This window comes from Bos grunniens, chromosome 18, assembly GCF_055505025.1.
Source record: "Bos grunniens cultivar Pamir isolate PY7600 chromosome 18, Bosgru_T2T1.0, whole genome shotgun sequence".
In the NCBI taxonomy this organism is placed as follows: Eukaryota; Metazoa; Chordata; class Mammalia; order Artiodactyla; family Bovidae; genus Bos; species Bos grunniens.
Window position 1 is genome coordinate 44,808,056 of NC_141182.1, and position 16,887 is coordinate 44,824,942.

At 43.0% G+C, this 16,887-nt stretch overlaps 1 protein-coding gene and 1 pseudogene across 9 annotated transcripts in view; both read left to right on the top strand.

Moving 5' to 3' along the window:
- The window catches only part of LSM14A (LSM14A mRNA processing body assembly factor), a 53,997-nt gene extending 50,916 nt beyond the window's left edge, over window positions 1–3,081 (top strand). For 4 of the 8 annotated variants that reach the window (XR_015145757.1, XR_015145758.1, XM_086351773.1 and 1 more), the window contains 2 exons: window positions 934–990; window positions 1,990–3,081. Coding sequence is in view for 4 of the 8 variants with exons in the window: in XM_086351773.1 (XP_086207899.1) it covers window positions 934–957 (24 nt within the window). In the remaining 4 variants the exon portion in view is untranslated. The remainder of the gene's footprint in view (window positions 1–933; window positions 991–1,989) is intronic. The other 4 variants (XM_086351771.1, XM_086351772.1, XM_086351774.1 and 1 more) reach the window with 1 other exon arrangement.
- A 2,353-nt stretch (window positions 3,082–5,434) lies between these two features.
- Window positions 5,435–16,652, top strand: LOC147353606 (T-box transcription factor T pseudogene; annotated as a pseudogene). Its single transcript, XR_015144963.1, has 2 exons — window positions 5,435–5,440; window positions 13,723–16,652. The product of XR_015144963.1 is annotated as a T-box transcription factor T pseudogene (transcript).
- Window positions 16,653–16,887: the final 235 nt, after the last annotated feature.

Sequence of the window (16,887 nt, forward strand, 5' to 3'; positions counted from 1 at the left end):
CCTTGATTAGGAATAAGTTACATCAGCCTTCAGTGAGGCTGAAGGTCCATCAGTGTGGGTACCCATTGATTGTTTATTCCAAAGTTAAATGATCCTTCTTCTGTCTACCACTAGATCCTAGACCTTCTCAGCAGCGTATTCGTTCCAAATCATACCGTCTGGCACCTTTAAAAGTGGAAATAGTGAGAGACCAGTATTACATAAAGGAGATTTATCTTCAAAGGATTAAACATGTTCTGAAACGTCTAGTATTTCTCAGAGATGAAGTGCAATGACATTTGCAGCAGCCTTCATGTAATGGGTTAGCTTTTTTCTTTATGCTTCACTGACATAAACAATATAAGTAGGTCTGGTTGTTTAATGCAAACGTGGGTAAAGATGGAATCATAGGTTTTTTGTTTTTTAAGGATTCCTCAGAAATACCAGTCAAACTAGAACCTCTCTCCCACCCTCCTCCCAGTAAATAGTTAGGAAGCCAGGAACCCAGAGGAGTTAACTTCCTTGATCTAGATACAAGCTAATCAAGCCAAAATTCACTCCTTGACTTCTGAGTTTTCCTTAAGGATAGTGTTAGAAACATAAACTTATGGTGAGTTTGGTCCTGTAGTGCTTTTTCTTTTCTTTATTTTTTGGGAGTGGAAGATGAGGCTGGGCATAATAAGAGAGTAGCCCACTATTATTTTATATGCTGCTGCTAGGGAGGTTGAGCCACCATGGTGGGTGAGATAGGTTGCCTTCCACTTGAGTCTTATGTTCTTCACAGAGGGTCCAGAGGCAAGTATCTGAAATGACTCAGCATAGTACTTTCTCTCTCCCTTGCCCCTTTTATTTTCTCCTTTCCTTCCTGCTACCTCTCTGTCTCCCCCTCCTTCTGCGTCCTCCCTCCCTCTTTTCTTCTCTTTCTTGCTTTCTTTTTTTTTTTTCACCTTTCAGAAAACCACAGCATTTCAACCCTAAAAGGTCTGGATTGATCATACAGCTTTCTGAAAGGTAAAAAAAAAATTAAAAATAGGGGCATGTGAAATATGGCCTTGGTGGGGACAACAGGACCGTCTTCAGCAGCTTGCTTTCTGCATCAACTAATCCCATGCTGTTTGTATTCTAACTTAATAACATTGTACAAATGGTTTTTGTATATGCAGATAAAGTTTTTCATAAAGTGTGTGTTTCTAACAGGGTAAGAATCGGCAGTAAAAATCAGGCACGTGCTAGCAGCTATTCCTGAGGAAAAGAGAAGCCCTTCCCTTGGCTCTGTGTACAGGCCTTTGGTTTAGAATTAATCTCACTGGAAAACTAGAGGCTCCTTGAGAATTTTATTGCTTTCTTCTCCCTGGTTAGTTTTTAAAAAAAAAAACAAATTCACAAACACTGCTCTGGTTTTCAGAACTTGATTTCATATTTAAAATAATAATATTTAAGATTTATTTAATCATATTTAACATGTCATATTTATTTCATATTTTCATAAAAGTTGTCCTTTTAAAATGTATTTTTCAAATCATTGGCTTTCTCCCGGCATGAAACTTCGAAGAGAAATGTTATTTTGCCACCTGATATTTTATTGCTTAGTAAAGATATCAGAGACTTAGGGATTTTATTAATCTTCTTCCAGTATATGTTGTCAGTTGTATTTGATGAGTTTGACTACTATGTTCAAGGCTTAATTATTTTTTGAAATTATTAGGACAGCACCAAAGGTAGTAGGGCATACCTCTGTTTTAACCGGGGAGCCTTCTTGCTCGGACAGCACCACTGCTTTAACCTCTATTAACTGGAAAATACAGTTAGCAGTAATGAGCTACTGCGGAGTGTGTAAGGTGTCAAAAGTGTTTCCTGGAAATCAGTGAAACAAATTTATATGTGAAAGTTAAGAGGAGGGTGAATTTAAAGGTAATGAAAAATATACTTAAGCAAATTAGAGAGAAATACTTATTAATAAACCCCAGTAGTTTGAAACATGAGCTAATTTTTTTTTTTTTTCCTTTTTAGAAGGACAACAAAGTTGCTGCATAGTCTACAAACAAGTCTTTGGAAATAGATGGATTTCTAGTTCTTCGTGGTCCTGAGAATTGGTTTCAGTCTTTGAGAAGAATGAAGACGTGAATTTGCTGTATATTTGTCACCAGCACTGGGTTTTTGTTTGTTTGTTTTTCTGCTTAATTTCAGAGATACAATGCAGTTACTTTTGGGGGTGGGGGGAAGGCTCATCTTAAAAAATGAGCATTAATTATATTTGGAATAGCAGAAGGTTAAGTAATTTCTTATGTATAGTTAAACTAAAGCAGTACTCCAGTGAAACTTACAGGTATTTTTTCATCACTGAAAGGATCTTCTTTATCACTAAATTGTATTTGGCGATTCCTGCAAGTTACCTGCAGATAGGGCCGTGATACTGTGTTTTGAGCCACAGAAGGGGGTGTGTGTGTGTGTGTGTGTGTGTGTGTCTGTCTGTCTGTATCTTTTCTTTGCTTTTTTCTTTTTTTTTCTTTCTTTCTTTTTTGGAGATCCTGTAATATCCCTTTTGAGGTAGCTTATTTCGTCAATTAATTAGGGTGCTGGATGGTAGAGAATTTTGTCAGTCAACTATGTACACACAGTAAATACTGTTTCTTAGGCAAAGGTAACTTTTTATATAGTTGTAAAATTCCATTATATTCCATTGCCAAAGAAACATTAAGAACTTTGTATAGCTGTATAAAAAGCAACTAATTTTTTAAAGAATAAACATTTTAAAGTCAGCAAACATACTGTGTCCTTGCAGAAGTTGATGTGCTGAGGAGCAGAACTGTGGGTGGGTCTTTTTTTCATAGCTTTTCAGGCTTAAGATTGTTGGTTTGATTTTTTTTTTTTAATGTTTGGAACATAAATGAAGATTTGATACATTCATTATCTAAAAAGGATAAATTACTCATGCTTGTTGTAAGAAGTTTATTTTGTAGCAAATGGCATATCACAGGATTTATCCAAATAATAGATATTTTCAGTATACAAATGTAAATAATCATAGATAAGAATGTATTAGCTGTATTTTCAAATAAGTATCCCCCCTTTTTTAAGACAATAAAACTAGGTGTCAATTAACCTGTTCTTCCTGATATGCCTGGAATTTTGTTGTGATACCTTGACTTATTCCATTATATTTCAAGAGGATTCAGAGTGTTAGAAATTATTTTGGCAACCTACGAGATACCATAACACTGGTCCTTCGGCCTGTGACCCACAGATGTGACTCAGTATAGAGTTCATTGCTAATGATAAATTATTAGTAAATCTTTTTTCTATTTTAAGCTATAGTTGCGGGCAGGGGTGGGGGGGAATCTGGCCACTTTTGTGTTTTATGAAGGCCATGGAATAAAGGGATCCAAAGATTTAAATATTTTTATCAATTTTGATTTTTGTTAACTTTCTCCTTAAAATAGTCAGTAGTGGTAAAGATACAAAAAACTGCACTGTAGGAGAATTGAAATATTTAAAGGTAGTTGATATTTTTAATTTTAATTTTATATCTTTTGTAAGGCTCTACAAGAAAATGTTTTGTGATTCAGTTTCAGTATCGAGGTCCAGCTCTCGGCAGCCATAGTTTAGATGATATCATTTAATACTGTTTGCTTGCATGTTAACAACAAAGTCTTTTGGAGGACCCACCAATCATGATATTGAACACATTTCCGAGACATTCGGAACATCAAAGCAAGTGCTATGACAATACCTGTGTAGACTGTCGGAGATATCCTGGGCTACTTTGAAGAAAAAAGAAAAACTGTAAATACCAATTCTACATGCTCTGAAAATATGAATTCATGCATTTTGCCAAGCCCTCTGGGTCATTGACTAGGGCGTTTGGTACCCCAATAATAACTGGCAGCATGGCATACCTGCAGTGCACCTTACAATATTAAAGCAGATTTTTATTCTGAGACAGAATAAAATTATTCAATAAAAAATGTTCGTCAAAGTTCTTTCTCTTTAAACACTAACATTATCCTTACAATAGAAAGAAATACAGTATAAGGCATCTTTAACATGTAAGGGTTTATATTCCTTAAAATTAGCAAAATTAATTTCTATTTTCCTGGGATTTATATATTGTCGTAGGTGTTTAGGTAAAGCTAGAAGCCTTCTCTCCCCCTCTTAGCATGCAGCCAGCTCCTTAGTTACAATCCATGACATGAGGAGATTAAGCCAGCCAGATACAGGCCAAACTGGCAACCTCAGGCTAGAATGCATGCTCTACAGGCAGGCAGGTGCAAAAGAGGGAAAAGGGGAGGGCTGATTCCTCCGAACTTGTCTTTGGAGAGACCATTTCTCCCTCCAAAAGCACAACTGGATGTGAGGGCTAGCAAGAGAGGTCAGGAATGTTCATTCAGCTCACTGGCTCTTAATCAGGGGTGACCTGACATTGGGGAGCATTTAGAAATGTGAAAGCAGATGTTCTGGTTATCACAATGAATGATTTGAGACACCACTGACATTGAAAGAGTAAGGGCCAGGATGGTGAATGTCCTGTGCTCTGCTGGACGGTGCCCCTTTATCAGTTATCCAGTCCAGAGTGCAGCGGTGTCCCTTGTATCTAGAGAAATACTAAAGTCCCTCTGCATGGAAGGGCAATGAGTGGGGAATCCCCCTGTCCCCAGATTTAAAAAAAAAACTTCACTAAAGAATCTATATGGTATGTGAAAGGAGAAGAACCTTACTTCCAGGAATACTGTTGGCATGTTGGAAACTGATTATCACATAGGAGTTACCAATTCATCCTCTTCTCCATCAGTTGTTCATAAATCGCCTACCAGAATCAGCTGAGGAGCATTTTTTTAAAGTACAAATTCCCATGCCCCACACTTGGCGTGTCTGATTGTAAAGTTCTACTGTGAAAACTGGCAACCTTAAATCCCATGGTACTTCTGATGAGCCAGGTTTAGAAAGCCAATTTTAAAACATCGCAGCTGGCTCATCTAATCTAGCCCCCTCTGTGTTAGGGGTCTTGGTGAGGTTTCCACATAGAACTATTTTTTTTAATCATTTCTCTATCGTTCCAGATTCAGTATATCTAAATTGTGGCTCCATCATGAAGAGTGGGAAAGAACTAAGCGGTAGAGGGGGTGTGTGTCTGCAGGGCAGAATCTAGAGGGAAACTGAAAGATGGAGACTTGTTTCCTCCAGTGTTCAGCTGCTTTGAGTACTGAGGCTCAGTTCCCAGCATGTAGGAAATGAGTGTGTGGTGGTGTTTCTGTGTGTCAGTTTTACGTGGCTTTCGTCCCTGTCTCCATGGGTTGTCCACCTGAAAGAAAAGCTGTTCTTTGCGTACAACCCTGTGGTTGTAGCTCACATCTATCTAATCGTGTCTGGATTCAGTGTTGCAGGATCTCCCTGCCCTGTTAGTTCAGAGACTGTAAGCTGGTTTAAACCGTGACAGTGGGGAGAGTGTCACAGTATAATGAAGGTGAGTGAACTTTTAGAGGAGCTCAAATGTCACCAATTTGCTTAATTTACCTGTTTTGACTGATTTTAGAAGATGACAGGTATTAGTACAATGGGAATCCAACTTAGGGAAGTAGCACCATTAATCTCTGAATCTGGATGTGCTAATGGGGCTTTGCACAGAGCAGGCTGCCCTAGCTTCTCCCAGGATAGACACTGGGACAACTTCTTGGCCTAGGAGCTAGTCAGGCAAGGGACCCAAAGGAGAGTGTACCTCTGAGCGGCAGTCTCAGAGACCAGCAGCCACCAGTCGGTCAGCTCCTGTGTACACTGGGAAGCTACAGTTGGAGGACCCAGGCCCTGCTCTTGGGGCTTCCCAGCCTCCTGAGGAGGAATGATGCAGAGGTTTATATCCTGTTTTTCAGGGCCAGGGTTGGTAAAAGCAAGTTTGTGGTTTTTGAGACAAAAATTCATAAATCTGACCCCAAGAGCACGTAGTGAGACTTTGAATCTAATGTGGTTTCTGTTCTCCATGATGGTGCTGAGCTATGAGCCAGTGATATGGGTGTTTTTTAAATTCCAGCTTGGTTCATATTTAACAGACTTGGCTGACTGATGAAAGCGTTTTCAGGTTTAGCTCATAAACATATCAAAATCAACCTGAACACACTGGTGTCCATATTGTGGTTTGTAAAGAAAGAAGCCCTGTGAGGCCAAAGCACATTTCAGTTCAGTAATAAGGCTTTCTTAGAGTGACTCATAGTCTAGGTGCACAGAAACAACTGAGAGTGGCCAGCAAGGAGCTCATGACCCAGAAAGTCTTGTGTTCGCCTCCAGACTTGAAGAGCAGTTTGGGAGTGGAAGGGCAGAGAGGAGAGAATTCCAGCTTGAGGAGGTGGGAGAAGCCTGGGTCCAGGCGAGACTGAAATGAATTCCAATGAATGATTTACAGTCGTTGCAGGACAGAGGACAGGAACATGTTTACTGGATGTCTGGAGTGTGCTTCTGTAATCCTGGTTCTCATTTAATCCTGATAATCCTCCGGAGCTAGCCCTACACAGGATTGTTGATGAGAATGCAAATCCCTGCATTGCAGTCCAGGATTTTGCTTGTGCTGAAATTGTTTTGTAAATTTTTTTTTAATGGGTTAGTTGGGTGGCAGTTATCCCTTATCCATTCCCCAGTGTTTAAGTTAATAGCATTTCTTTGTCCCCAAATGGAGCTTTGCAGATTGTGGTCTACAAAGGAAGGAGGTGTAGTTTCATTTTTGTAAAAGTAATACATTGTAAAAAGGATATGAGCCATATGGAAGATGGTTTATAAAAAGATAAGAAAGAAAATGTACAGTTCCACCATTCAGTGCTGACCATTGATAACACTATTTGGCTGTATATTCCAGGCGGCATTGTTCTGTACAGGCGTGTGCTTTTCGGCAAAAATAGATTGATAGTATTCATACTATTGTGAAACTTGTTTTTTTTTGACGTAGTGTATTGAGTAGCACTGCTTTGTTTTAAAGTATGGTATGTACACAGGCAAGTACACGTATCATAATTACCTATGTAAACACTACCCAGAAGCCCATTACAACTCCTTCCAGTAGCTCCCACCCCCTCAAGGGTAACCACTAACCTAAATTTTAACAATGTAGATTGCTTTTGCTTGTGCCTGTTACTTATAAAAATGGAATTATACCGTGTATACTCTTTTGTTCTTAGCTCAACATTGTGTTTGTGAGATTCATCCATTTTGTGGTGTTTGGCTGTCACTCTGCACTTTCGTTGCAATGTAATATTCCATTGTGTTACGAAACAGTGGTTTTATCCATTCTACTGTTGATAGCATATTTGGGTCATTTCTAGCTTTTGGCTGTTAAAATAATGCTGGCACTGTTTTTTTCCTCCTCAAGAGAAGCTGAAGTTGGAGTGGGGGAGAGGAACCCTGACTTACACCACTTAAGGACTTGGACTGCTGTGAAGGATAGTAGTGCCCAGCTATGGTGCCACTCCACAAGTGCACTCCTGCAAGGAATTTGTAACTTAAGAATAAAGTACTAGAAACCCTGGTGTGCTGTAGATGTAGACATAGGTGTGTCCATTAGAGCAGATGCAGGGTTACTCCTCCTCTGCGGGCCTAGCCTTTGTTCCCCAAGGACACTGCTGTACCCACCACCCTTCCCAGTGGCAGCACCAGAGTATTCCTTGCCCTGCAAACCACGTTCAGGATGTGGGCTCCGTGTCCTTCCTCCCTCCCTTCCTGGTAAAACCCCTACTTACTCTGTTGAGGCTTATGTGATCTTCTCACTCTCCTGGTTACCTGATAACTACCATCTTAAAAAAAAATTATTCCTGTCTTCCTCTACACTTGCATCCTTCCAAGTGAATTCATCTGTGTGGTTTACCCATCTATGTTGGGAGTCCCCAGGATCATCATACTCAAGGACTGTCATTCTTAGGGCAAAATTAAAGAAAAGGCAAAATTAAAAAGGTGCAACGCAAAATTAAGGAAAAGGTATGTGGGCAGAGTCTGAAGCAAACCAGGCTCAGACTTTCAGAGGGTGTCACAAAGGATGTATCAATACTTGATTCCCCAAGCAACAAATTGTTCCAACCTGTATGGAATGTTTTTTTTATCAAGGAACCCCCCTCAGCAACTGAGGGCCCAGGGTTTTGATTGGGGCCTTGTTATGTAGGCACCTTCCGTGTGGCACATACTAAAATCCAAGACTCGAAAGCATAAGTAAACCACATTGATTGTGCAAACAGTTAGGCATCTTGAGCCACTCTTATCTGTGTTGGGAACGATGGAAACCCTCCTCAAATCCTAGTTTCCAGGTGTCAGCCAGGGCCGAACTTATAAGCCGTCTTTATAAAGGACAGTAGTCAGCCTTGCTGTGTTAACTCTTGTGGAGCCACCCCACACCCTAGTTCCTATTCCTTATCCCGAGACCTTTTCTTCTCATCTCCTCCCATCCAAACCTGTACACACACCTGGACCTTGTCCATCAGTCTCAACTGTGTCATCTCTGAATCATGGGTTTACACACCTCACACTTGGCTCTTCCAACTGACTTGCTCAAGAATTAATAATTACACACAGAGTGACCTAACCACTCCTTTGCTCAGTAACTGCTTTCAGCTTGGTTGGTGCAGACCTCCAGGTCAGGAGTCTTCCTACCTCGGTTGGATTCATTAGCTTCCATCTTTTGCTTTCCCGTTTCCCATTTTCAACTAGCCTAGACTCCTTGAACCATCATTCTCTTACAAACCTTAAACTCCTGTGCTCTTCTGAACTTTCTGTGTTCTTGCCTAGAGAAACTTCAAGCCCAAAAACAGCCACCCGCCCATGTGGTCAGTATTCACTGAGAGGGTTGTGTCCTGTGGAAGAGAATCACCGGTGAATGTGTTAGTACCACTATAAACCTGACTGCTCTCTCCTGGGCCCTCAACACTGCCAGTAAAACATGGTGCTGCTGCTGCTAAGTCGCTTCAGTCATGTCCGACTCTATGCGACCCCATAGACGGCAGCCCACCAGGCTCCCCCATCCCTGGGATTCTCCAGGCAAGAACACGAGTGGGTTGCCATTTCCTTCTCCAATGCATGAAAGTAAAAAGTGAAAGTGAAGTCGCTCAGTCGTGTCCGACTCACGACCCCATGGACTGCAGCCTACCAGGCTCTTCCGTCCATGGGATTTTCTAGGCAAAAGTACTGGAGTGGGGTGCCATTGCCTTCTCCAGTAAAACATACTACTACTCTGCAATTACCTCTCTAGTCAGCAAATGGTCCTGTTAAATGCATTTCAAAAAACTAGAAGGCACTGGATGGAAACTGCCTCAGGCACTTAAACCATACTCTACGCTAAGCTCGTGTGCACCGAGCCTTATCCTGGTTGTCCTCTAAAAACAGAAAAGATCACGGATCAAAAAACTGCTTGTGTTCTGTCTCCCTAACTCCCACCATTCCCATTCCCAGACTTAACATTATTGAGTTACCTCTCTGCCTGTATTCAACTTCCTTAAGGATCCTTCCCATTCACATTTAATTATGCCAGCATATTCTATGGCATAAGTAAGTGAAGTCATTCAGTTGTGTCCGACTCTTTGTGACCCCATGGACGGTAGCCTACCAGGCTCCTCTGTCCATGGGATTTTCCAGGCAATAGTACTGGAGTGGATTGCCATTTCCTTCTCTAGGGGATCTTCCCGACCCAGGGATCGGACCCAGGGATCAAACCCGGGTCTCCCACATTGTAGATAGACACTTTACCGTCTGAGCCAACAGGGAAGTCCTATGGCATATTCATATGTTAATATTCATATATTTATATATACAGGCATAATGGAGATATTGTGGGTTCAGAGCCACACCCCAGTAAAGCAAATATTACAATAAAGTGAGACAAATATTTTTTCTTTCCTAGTATATATAAAGTTAGATTTACACTGTACTTTTGTCTATTAAATGTGTAGTGATAGCATTGTGCCTAAAAAACAATGTACATTACCTTTATGTTTAAAATAGTACTGTTGGAAAAATGGCCCTGATAGATTTTCTAGGTGCAGGGTTGCCACAGAACTTTCAATTTGTAGAAAAGGCAGTATCTGCAAAACAATAAACAAAGTATACATATAGTAACTATGTAGCATTTATTATGTTACAAGCTTCTTTGTTAAGAAAATTATCCTTGAATCCTACATCCTACCAGTTCCTACTTAGAGCTCTTAACTGTCTGACGCCTCATCTCCCTTTCACTTCTTAACCCGCCTTGTTCCACTCCGGTGCACCACTAAAACAGTTCTTGGTAAGGTCACTAATGATCCCCAGTGAGCCTTTCGAAGTTTTCCTTTCTTACTTGCTTTGCAGAACCATTCCATACCGTCCACCTCTTCCTTCTGAAAATACTCTTGTCTTCCTGGCTGCCATACTCACCTGGTTTTCTTTCCACCCCTCTAGCTGCTGCTCTTCAGTCTGCCTAATTCTGATTCTACAGTCACCCTATTTTGAAATAATAGTGTTCCTCAGGGTTCGACTTTAGCTTTTTTTCTATTCTCCCTGCCGCTCCCTGTCCTCCCCCCAACACACACACACACACACACACACTACCACAAATTATTTAGTGGAGTTTCCCACATTTGGGGAAATCACAGGGGTAGCACATCCAGAAAAGCCTCACCCTGGGAAAACCACCTTTGTGATCCTGCTAGCTAAGGTCACTTGTTTTTTGGTTGGGGTGGGGGGGGTGGGGGGGAGGGCGGGGTGGGGGGGAGGAGGGGGGGTGGGTGGGAAGGGAGGGGGTGCTTATCTATATGGAGTTATTCTCATATTCACTTATCTAGCACTGATCTTTTCTAAGTCTGGATCTGACCCTTTTTTTCTTTTTTTTGGTTGGCTGCTCCACTTGCAGAATCTTAGTTCCCCAACCAGGCTCACCACAGTAAAAGTACTGAGTCCTAACCACTGGACCACCAGGGACATCCCTGAGTCTCACTTCCTGATTTTGTCATTAAAGGTCTTATAGTAGCCTCTCAAATGTAACGTTCCCAAAACTAAAGTGATGGATTTTTTTCCTTTTTGGCTGGCCACTCAGCTTTTGGGGTAGTAGTTCCCTGAGCCTTCAGCATTGACAGCACTGAGTCTTGACCACCAGGGAATTCCCATTCCCTCTGCTTTTCTTCCAGTGTTCTTGGTCTAGTATGTAGCAACACCATCTACTAACCCAGCTGTGCTGCAAATGTGAAAGTCACCTTTGACACTCCATTTCCTACAGTTTTATACCAGCTTCATGCCTGTTAGCAAGTTCTATCAATTCTACTTTCTAAATACATCTAATGTCTCTTATTTTTAAAATGTTTTATGTTGATAAGAGATATGTGTAGACATGTGTTTTAATTTAAATGCCTCAGAGGGCTTATAATGAAAGCCCTCAGTCATACTGTTACCCCTTCCTACGTAGGCTTTTGGTTTTAGTTTTACTGATTTTCTGTGGAAAACGGAAAGCTATTCAACAAATCTTTACCAAGCCTTTATATGCAAGGGGTATAGTTCATTGGCAGGGTAAGCAACAGTGAACAAAATAAAACAAGCCCTTCTTGGAGCTTGTGTTCTGGGAGGAGACATATAATTAAATTTGTAGTCTGTTAAGAAGATGCTTAAGGGAAAATTCCCTGGCGGTCTAGTGGTTAGGACTCAGCGCACTTTCACTTCAGGGGCCCAACTTCAATCCTTGGTCAATGACCTGGAATCCTGAAAACCAAATGGCATGACCAAAAAGATGCTGAAACTCTATGGAGAAAAAACTATGAAGGGAGGACAAGATAGGGTGTATAGGTGTGTGTGTGGGGGCGGGGGGGGGCGGGGGGGTGGATTGCTGCTTCAATTTAAAATAGGGAAGCTGACATTTGATAAATGACTCAAGAAGCTGATTGGCTGTTCAAGCAGAGGAGATGTTAGCTGCAAAGACCCTGAAGCAGGAGTGAACCTATTATGGCTGGAGTAGTGAGGGAGGGGCTTCCCTGGTAGCTCAGCTGGTAAAGAATCCTCCTGTATTGCAGGAGATCCGGGTTCAATTCCTGGGTCGGGAAGATCCCCTGGAGAGGGAATAGGTTACACACTCCAGTATTAATGGGCTTCCCTAGTGGCTCAGATGGTAAAGAATCCTCCTGCAATGCAGGAGGCCTAGGTTTGATCCCTGGGTTGGGAAGATCCCCTGGAGGAGGGCATGGCAACCCACTCCAGTATTCTTGCCTGGAGAATCCCCATGGACAGAGGAGCCTGGCGGGCTACAGTCCATGGGGTCGAAAAGAGTTGGACACGATTGAGTGACCACACACATCGAAGCACAGAGTAAGGGAGGAGAGGCTTGTGGGATATGAGGTTAGAGTCAGTGGAGTCTTGATAGGGAAGGAATAGTGGAGTCCGCTCTAATCATTGACATTTGTTCCCAGATGGGGAGCAATTGTAGGGTTTTGAATAGAAAGAAGAGTGACAATCTGACTTACATTTAAAAAGAATTGGGAAATTCCCTGGTGGTCCAGCAGTTAGGAGTCAGCACTTTCGGTGCTGGGGCCTGGGTTCCTTGGGGAACTAAGATCCCGCAAGCCATGTGGTGTGGCCAAAAAAAAAAAGCACTTCTACTACAATGGTCAGTGAATCTCGTCCATGTGTATGTCTTTGGATTTTAAATAAATAAATAATAAAAACTGTGTTGAGAATAAATTAGTAGGAAGGCCAGGTAGGAAACCAGCACAGTAACCCAGAGTGGGTCTCCCTGCCCTCTGACAGTTGGAACATGCGGCCTAGACTTCCAGTGGCAGAGATCTGTAGTTTGGGGACCTGTTTGGTCTCCTCAGTGGACTGTTCCTCTGGTGGAGGCTTCACAATATCGCTTCTTTTTTTTATGTTATGGTTTTTTTGGCAGAGAGTTATGTGGCATCTTTTAGCTCCCCAACCAGGGATCAAACCCACACCCCCTGCATTGGAAGGTGAAGTCTTAACCCATGGACCACCAGGAAAGGCCCCGGCTGAGGCTTTAATGTATGCATTCAAACAGTTCAAAAATAACTTAAATAGAATTTTCAATTGCAATCTGCTTCCTTTTTCTCAGTGTCACTCAGACCTTCAAGTTGCCCTCTTCACATGCAACCAGGTTGTTTCCAAGTTTTGCTAGTCCAAGCAGTGTTGGAATGAGTCATTTAACAAATAGGTGAATGTATCTGTAAGATTAATAACCGAGATTCTGGATAATAGGAGACATGACTTCATAATTCTAATATTCCCGTGTCCTTTTTGATAGAGATTATAGCAATTACATTCAGCTGTTTTTTCAGGATGTGTATTACCTTTAATGGGCTTCCTTTGTGGCTCAGCTGGTAAAGAATCCGCCTGCAATGTGGGAGACCTGGGTTCGATCCCTGGGTTGGGAAGATCCCCTGGAGAAGGGAAAGGCTACCCACTCCAGAATTCTGGCCTGGAGAATTCCATGGACTGTATAGTTCATGGGGTTGCAAAAAGACGGATGCAACTGAGCCACTTTCACTTTCACTGTCGGCAATTCAAGTGAAATAACCTTCTCCCCCACCCCTTCCCTCGCCACCGCATCCCTCCACCCACCCGCAGCCCCCCACCCCCATCCAGATATCTCTCCTCGCCATCCACCCGGGTCTGGGACCCGGGAGGCCCCTCTTGTTGAAAGAGTGGCCGCCTACTGAGGTGAAGGTGGCTCTTCTCTCGAGTAGCCAAGTCAGGGCTTGGGGGGCAGTGGGGAGGGGGCAGGTAAGAGGATGAGCTCGCCAACAACGAGAGCAGGGGAAGAGCCTGCAGTACCCCGTGGACCATCTGCTGAGCTGTAGACAGCGAGTAGCAGGCAGGCAGTGAGAAGGCGGCCCCAGGGAGCTCGAGCTGCGCCTGGGCCTAGAGGAGAGCTAGCTGGGACTGCGCTTCAAGGACCTCACCAACGAGATGATGGTGACCATGAGTGGCAGGAGGGTGTTCCCAGTACTGAAGGTGAACGTGTCCGGCCTGGACCCCAATGCCATGTACTCCTTCCTACTGGACTTCCAATCGCTTGAAGTACCTGAACCAAGAGCGGGTACCACGGGGCAAGCCTGAGCCACAGATGCCCAACTGCGTCTACATCCACCCTGACTTGCCCAACTTCAGGGTACACTGGTTGAAGGTGCCTGTCTCCTTCAGCAAAGTCAAGCTCACCAACAAGCTCAATGGAGGGGACCAGATCGTGTTAAACACTGCTTCCCAGGAGACCCAGTTCATGGCAGTGAGCACTTACCAAAATGAGGAGCTAGCAGCTCTTAAAATTTAATACAGTCCATTTGCAAAAGCTTTCCTTGATGCAAAGGAAAGAAGTGATCACAAAGATATGATGGAAAAACCTGGAGCCAGCCGGCCATCTGAGTGCTGGCTGATTCCTGGAACCAGCACCCTGTGTCACCTGCCACCCCCCACCCTCAGTTCAGCGCCCTGCCCTCACAGCCTTCCACGCACAGCTGTGAAAGGTACCTGGCCCTGAGGAACCACCATCCAGGAGACCCCTACCCCAGCCCTTACGCAACAGAACAATTCTCGAACCCTTTCTGACAATTCATCTGCATGCTCCAACCCATGACAACTGTCCAGCCTTGGAATGCCTGCCCACACCAGCATGCTCCCCATGGCTCCCAATGCTGGTCCTCCTATGGGCTCCAGCCAGTATGCCAGCCTGTGGTCTGTGAACAGTGGCACGGTCACCCTGGGTGCCCAGGTGTACCCAGCGGGCTGAGAGCCCAGTTCTTTTCTAGGCTTCTCTGCTCACTCTGCCTCCCTCACCCACGTGGTCTTGGCACCCTCCTCCTCGGGGTTCCCGCTGTACAAAGGAGCTGCCACAGCCAGAGACATTGCCGACAGCCAGTAGGATGCCCCAGCCCACCTCCTGGCCTTGTGGATGCCCGTGTTGCCTCCGTTGATGTTAACCAGAGCCTGTGTCTTTAAGGACACAATGACTCTGCTGTGGCAGCAAGTGTTCATTTGATTGGCAGTCTCCAGGGGCGAGGGAAGGAAATGAGGCCTGTTAACCCTCTCTTTAAATAAGAGGAAGATACATCTTCTGCTAGTTACCTTATTTCATCCTCCGAGGCTGCAGTGCTGTCCTGGGTCCTTTATGTGCTGCAGGTGAATCCGGGTGTGAAAGCCATGCAGGTGGCCTCACTCACCAGGATTCACAGTAGCAGTGACTTGCTAGCAGCCAGAAGCTCTGTTTTGCCTACAACTCATAGATGACTGTGGCATATCAGAATTTGTAAACTCCCCTGTCATACTCCAATGAGATAAAAAAAACACACTTTTAATTCTCCTCCCTGTGGCTTTCAAGTAGTTTTCAGACTCCTTTTGTGGCAGGGATCACAGTCAGAGTTCAGCTGTGAGAGAATCAAATCATAGTTGGGGACAGCAGATTGTAGTTGAAAGGACAGTGTCCAGCTCTGTCCACTAGAATGTGTTGAATTTGACCATATGTAGCTAATTTTTCGTATTGCTAAACCTACAACTGTTCATATTTTTCTTTTGCCAAACTAGCCAATCAGCAGAAAGCATCTTCTGTAAAATAAAACCAATGTAAAAAAAAAAAAAAAAGATTAAATGGATTATCTTTTTTCTGAATTTCCATCAGTTTCTTAGGATCATCTATACTATATTATTTTTTTAATTTTATTTATTTTTATTTTTGGCTGTGCTGGGTCCTGGTTCCTGTGCAGGCTTCTCTCGAGTTTCAGAGAGCAGGGTAGTCTTCACTGCACTGCATGGGCTTCTCTTGTTGCAGAGCACAGGCTGGAGGGTGCACAGGCTTCAGTAGTTGCAACACGTAGGCTCAGTAGTTGAGACTTCCCAGTGGCTCAGTAGCTGTGGTGCATGGACTAAGTTGCTCCATGGCATGTGGGATCTTCCTGGATCAGGGATCACCCACGTCTCCTGCATTGGCAGGCAGATTCTTTACCACTGAGCCACCAGGGAAGCCCAAATCATCTCCATTTTAATTTGCTTCCTGACTGGACCTTGCCTTTTTTCAACTTCTGGATTGTTTTTCCTTTACCTTTTTCACATTTAATATATACAGAAGGATATGTGACCTGTAACATGAATAAATGAACCTGTCACTTAACCCCAAAATTAGAGCATTACCAACAACCTGCATGTATATATTACCACTCCCCTACTCCATTTCTGTGTGTGTGTGTTAGTCATTCACTCTAGTCTGAGTCTTTGCAACTCATGGATTGTAGCCTGCCAAACTCCTCTGTCCATGGAATTCTCCAGGCAAGAATACTGAGTGGGCTGCCAATCCCTCTCCAGGAGATCTTCCCAACCTAGGGATGGGACCTGGTCCCTACACTGAAGGCAGATTCTTTACCATCTGAACCACCAGGAAAGCTCTTCCATTCACTTCTGCCTCAACCAAAAAGAAATCACTATCCTGAAATTTGTATTTTATCATAGTTTTGGTTTTGTTTACAGTATTTTTCCATAGAATTTCTGAATGGCTCTTGCACAATTGGTATATATTCTCTGTTACTTGGAATTTATTCCATTTTTTTTTGAGCTCACCAATTTTTAAATCTCATTTAGACCATTGTTTCCTTGAATCATTATTTATCCTATAGGTTTTTGTTTTCCTGGAGTTTCTGAATGTTCTATTTGGCTTGTATTTGTTGCCTTTATCACATAATAAAGTTTTCCCAAACCTTTAACCTTGAACTATCATTTGATTTAGCTTACGAAGGCTCCTTTTTTTCCCTAAAGCCCATCATCCTATAATCTTTTGCCATCCTGCTAAAATTCCAACATGTTGCTTTCGAGATCTTCAGGAAAGTTAGGATCCTAGGATTCCTCTTCATTGCTCTCCTGGGTTAAAGTCACAGATTCTAGGATGTCATGTTTTCCATTTTCTTGTTTGCTAGAATTCTTACTGTAAGATCTCTGTCA